General features: G+C 57.2%; 1 protein-coding gene across 1 annotated transcript; it reads left to right on the forward strand.

The window, feature by feature from the left end:
- Positions 1-209: 209 nt before the first annotated feature.
- Positions 210-4484, forward strand: MRPS21 (mitochondrial ribosomal protein S21). The gene is made up of 3 exons (XM_075329655.1): positions 210-352; positions 523-611; positions 4172-4484. Exons 2-3 carry the CDS (start codon positions 529-531, stop codon positions 4350-4352), a joined length of 264 nt encoding a protein of 87 aa, XP_075185770.1. The 5' UTR covers positions 210-352; positions 523-528; the 3' UTR covers positions 4353-4484.
- The last annotated feature ends 625 nt before the right edge of the window (positions 4485-5109 follow it).

Raw genomic sequence — 5109 nt, forward strand, 5'->3', positions numbered from 1 at the left:
ATTAAAAAAGAAAGTGCAAAACTGTAAAGTGGCCTCCTCCAGGATGACTTCTGCACCTCTCTATAGGGGCAGCTTCTATAGGCGCTGCAGCCGAGGAGGACACGTGACATGGTAGAGCCGGGACATAGAGAGTGAAAGTATGCCATAGTGGGCGGATCACGTGACCCCATATTATGGGCGTGGATATTCAAATTAGATGTCAGTCTCGTATGACGGGCGACCAGAACAGGCATGTTAAGCGGCCAGTGTGAATACTACATTACCCGAAATACATAGCGCTGCCTGTGCCTACAACTCCCGGCGTGCTTTGCTGTGGCCGGCGCCGTGTGCAGGATGTGGTGACAGTAACCTTGTGAGTTTACATCAGTGAGAAATACACGTGTAGAACTACGAGTCCCAGAAGGCCATGCTACTTTAAGCTTACGGGCTGCTGGGCCTCGGCGCGTGGGGCATGCTGGGACTTGTAGTGTTCTGTGTCCTAGCAGTTAGGTGAGGGTAACTGTGGCGCTTTATGTCCCTCAGGACGAGATGGCGAATCACCTGCGGTTCATCGCCCGCACAGTGATGGTGCAGAACGGCAACGTGGACGCCGCGTACAAGAACCTGAACCGGTGAGTGATGAGGGATGTGATGAGGTTCTGCGGCGGCTGAGGTGCGTGTAATGAGGTTCTGCGGCGGCTGAGGTGCGTGTAATGAGGTTCTGCAGCGGCTGAGGTGCGTGTAATGAGGTTCTGCAGCGGCTGAGGTGTGTGTAATGAGGTTCTGCGGCGGCTGAGGTGCGTGTAATGAGGTTCTGCGGCGGCGGAGGTGCGTGTAATGAGGTTCTGCGGCGGCTGAGGTGCGTGTAATGAGGTTCTGCGGCGGCTGAGGTGCGTGTAATGAGGTTCTGCAGCGGCTGAGGTGCGTGTAATGAGGTTCTGCGGCGGAGGTGCGTGTAATGAGGTTCTGCGGCGGCTGAGGTGCGTGTAGTGAGGTTCTGCAGCGGCTGAGGTGCGTGTAATGAGGTTCTGCGGCGGCTGAGGTGCGTGTAATGAGGTTCTGCGGCGGCTGAGGTGCGTGTAATGAGGTTCTGCGGCGGCTGAGGTGCGTGTAATGAGGTTCTGCGGCGGCTGAGGTGCGTGTAATGAGGTTCTGCGGCGGCTGAGGTGCGTGTAATGAGGTTCTGCGGCGGCTGAGGTGCGTGTAATGAGGATCTGCGGCGGCTGAGGTGCGTGTAATGAGGTTCTGCGGCGGCTGAGGTGCGTGTAATGAGGTTCTGCGGCGGCTGAGGTGCGTGTAGTGAGGTTCTGCGGCGGCTGAGGTGCGTGTAATGAGGTTCTGCAGCAGCTGAGGTGCGTGTAATGAGGTTCTGTGGCGGCTGAGGTGCGTGTAATGAGGATCTGCGGCGGCTGAGGTGCGTGTAATGAGGTTCTGCGGCGGCTGAGGTGCGTGTAGTGAGGATCTGCAGCGGCTGAGGTGTGTGTAATGAGGTTCTGCAGCGGCTGAGGTGCGTGTAATGAGGTTCTGCAGCAGCTGAGGTGCGTGTAGTGAGGTTCTGCGGCGGCTGAGGTGCGTGTAATGAGGTTCTGCAGCAGCTGAGGTGCGTGTAGTGAGGTTCTGCGGCGGCTGAGGTGCGTGTAATGAGGTTCTGCGGCAGCTGAGGTGCGTGTAATGAGGATCTGCGGCGGCTGAGGTGCGTGTAGTGAGGTTCTGCAGCGGCTGAGGTGCGTGTAATGAGGTTCTGCGGCGGCTGAGGTGCGTGTAATGAGGTTCTGCGGCGGCTGAGGTGCGTGTAGTGAGGTTCTGCGGCGGCTGAGGTGCGTGTAATGAGGTTCTGCAGCGGCTGAGGTGCGTGTAATGAGGTTCTGCGGCGGCTGAGGTGCGTGTAATGAGGTTCTGCGGCGGCTGAGGTGCGTGTAATGAGGTTCTGCGGCGGCTGAGGTGCGTGTAGTGAGGATCTGCGGCGGCTGAGGTGCGTGTAATGAGGTTCTGCAGCAGCTGAGGTGCGTGTAGTGAGGATCTGCAGCAGCTGAGGTGCGTGTAGTGAGGATCTGCAGCAGCTGAGGTGCGTGTAGTGAGGATCTGCAGCAGCTGAGGTGCGTGTAGTGAGGTTCTGCGGCGGCTGAGGTGCGTGTAGTGAGGTTCTGCGGCGGCTGAGGTGCGTGTAATGAGGTTCTGCAGCGGCTGAGGTGCGTGTAATGAGGTTCTGCGGCGGCTGAGGTGCGTGTAATGAGGATCTGCAGCGGCTGAGGTGCGTGTAATGAGGTTCTGCGGCGGCTGAGGTGCGTGTAATGAGGTTCTGCGGCGGCTGAGGTGCGTGTAATGAGGATCTGCGGCGGCTGAGGTGCGTGTAATGAGGATCTGCGGCGGCTGAGGTGCGTGTAATGAGGTTCTGCGGCGGCTGAGGTGCGTGTAATGAGGTTCTGCGGCGGCTGAGGTGCGTGTAATGAGGTTCTGCGGCGGCTGAGGTGCGTGTAATGAGGATCTGCGGCGGCTGAGGTGCGTGTAATGAGGTTCTGCAGCGGCTGAGGTGCGTGTAATGAGGTTCTGCGGCGGCTGAGGTGCGTGTAATGAGGATCTGCGGCGGCTGAGGTGCGTGTAATGAGGTTCTTCAGCGGCTGAGGTGTCTATTATGAGGATCTGCGGCGGCTGAGGTGTCTATTATGAGGATCTGCGGCGGCTGAGGTGCGTGTAATGAGGTTCTTCAGCGGCTGAGGTGTCTATTATGAGGTTCTGCAGCGGCAGAGGTGCGTGTAATGAGGTTCTGCAGCGGCAGAGGTGCGTGTAATGAGGTTCTGCAGCGGCAGAGGTGCGTGTAATGAGGTTCTTCAGCGGCTGAGGTGTCTATTATGAGGTTCGGCCGCAGTGCATATTGTGAGGTTCTGCAGCGGCCGCGGTGGGTATTGTGAGGTTCTGCAGCGGCCGCGGTGGGTATTGTGAGGTTCTGCAGTGGCCGCGGTGCGTATTGTGACGTTCTGCTGCCGTGCGTATTGTGAGGTTCTGCTGCCGTGCGTATTGTGAGGTTCTGCAGTGGCCGCAGTGCGTATTGTGAGGTTCTGCTGCCGTGCGTATTGTGAGGTTCTGCAGTGGCCGCAGTGCGTATTGTGAGGTTCTGCTGCCGTGCGTATTGTGAGGTTCTGCTGCCGTGCGTATTGTGAGGTTCTGCTGCCGTGCGTATTGTGAGGTTCTGCTGCCGTGCGTATTGTGAGGTTCTGCTGCCGTGCGTATTGTGAGGTTCTGCCGCCGTGCGTATTGTGAGGTTCTGCCGCGGTGCGTATTGTGAGGTTCTGCAGCGGCCGCGGTGGGTATTGTGAGGTTCTGCAGTGGCCGCGGTGCGTATTGTGACGTTCTGCTGCGGCCGCGGTGGGTATTGTGAGGTTCTGCAGTGGCCGCAGTGCGTATTGTGAGGTTCTGCTGCCGTGCGTATTGTGAGGTTCTGCAGTGGCCGCAGTGCGTATTGTGAGGTTCTGCTGCCGTGCGTATTGTGAGGTTCTGCTGCCGTGCGTATTGTGAGGTTCTGCTGCCGTGCGTATTGTGAGGTTCTGCTGCCGTGCGTATTGTGAGGTTCTGCTGCCGTGCGTATTGTGAGGTTCTGCTGCCGTGCGTATTGTGAGGTTCTGCTGCCGTGCGTATTGTGAGGTTCTGCCGCGGTGCGTATTGTGAGGTTCTGCAACGGCCGCGGTGGGTATTGTGAGGTTCTGCAGTGGCCGCGGTGCGTATTGTGACGTTCTGCTGCGGCCGCGGTGGGTATTGTGAGGTTCTGCAGTGGCCGCAGTGCGTATTGTGAGGTTCTGCTGCCGTGCGTATTGTGAGGTTCTGCTGCCGTGCGTATTGTGAGGTTCTGCTGCCGTGCGTATTGTGAGGTTCTGCTGCCGTGCGTATTGTGAGGTTCTGCCGCCGTGCGTATTGTGAGGTTCTGCCGCGGTGCGTATTGTGAGGTTCTGCAGCGGCTGCGGTGCGTATTGTGAGGTTCTGCAGCGGTGCGTATTGTGAGGTTCTGCAGCGGTGCGTATTGTGAGGTTCTGCAGCAGCCGCGGTGCGTCTTATGACATTGTGCATCAGTTGAGGTTCAAGTTATGGGGTTCTGCAGCAGCTCCAGTGTGTCTTGTAATGTTCTGCAGAAGCTGAGGTGCGTGCTGTGAGGTTCTGCAGCAGCTGAGGTGCGTGTTTCCTGACTGTGTCTTCTCCCCAGGATCCTGACCACAGAAGGACTGGTGGACGAGGTGAAGAGGAGGCGTTACTATGAGAAGCCGTGTGACAAGAGGCGGAGGATAAAGTACGAGACCTGTCAGCGGATCTATAACTCTGAGATGGCCAGGAAGATAGCGTTCCTGAGCCGGACCACCCGCACCGACCCCTGGCCCGGCTGTTAGAGGGAGCGGAGTACGAGCCGGGGCGGCGCTGCCCGTTCTGCCGCCTCCCGGTCACATCATCACAGCGCAGCGTCAGAGCTCCCGGCTGCACCATGTAACTGTACATTATACGGAATGAAGTCTTGTAGTGAATCAGTTGTGTGTCTCCTCATTCACAGCCACAATCCGTCCATGTATTAGGGGGCGGCACATACAGGAATTCCTGCATATCTGCCCGGGGAAGTATCCAGGTGTCTGACCAATAGAATCAAGGTCAAGATTCAGCTTAATAGTCATCAGCAAACTCTTCAGCTGTAGGACTGGTGATAACACTATTATTATTGTTGAGACCCTCACCAGTGTGATTACTGGGGCTTTGAAGCACCCGGCCATCACCTTTATTGTTGAGATCCTCACCAGTTTGATTACTGGGGCTCTGAAGCACCTGACCATCACCCTATTCCATGAGACCCTCACCAGTGTGATTACTGGGGCCCTGAAGTTCCTGGTCATCACCTTATTCTTGAGACCCTCACCAGTGTGATTACTGGGGCTCTGAAGCAGCCGACCATCACTTTATGAGATCAGAGCCTCAGTAATCGTACTGGTGAGGACCTCATAAGGTGATGGCCGGGCGCTTCAGAGCCCCAGTAAATGCACTGGTGAGGGTCTCAACAATAAGGTGATGGCTGGGCACTTCAGAGCCTCAGTAATCGCACCAGTGAGGAAGTGCCCAACCATCACCTTATTGTTGAGACCCTCACCAGTGCTTTTGCTG

This window comes from Anomaloglossus baeobatrachus, chromosome 12, assembly GCF_048569485.1.
Source record: "Anomaloglossus baeobatrachus isolate aAnoBae1 chromosome 12, aAnoBae1.hap1, whole genome shotgun sequence".
Lineage (NCBI taxonomy): Eukaryota > Metazoa > Chordata > Amphibia > Anura > Aromobatidae > Anomaloglossus > Anomaloglossus baeobatrachus.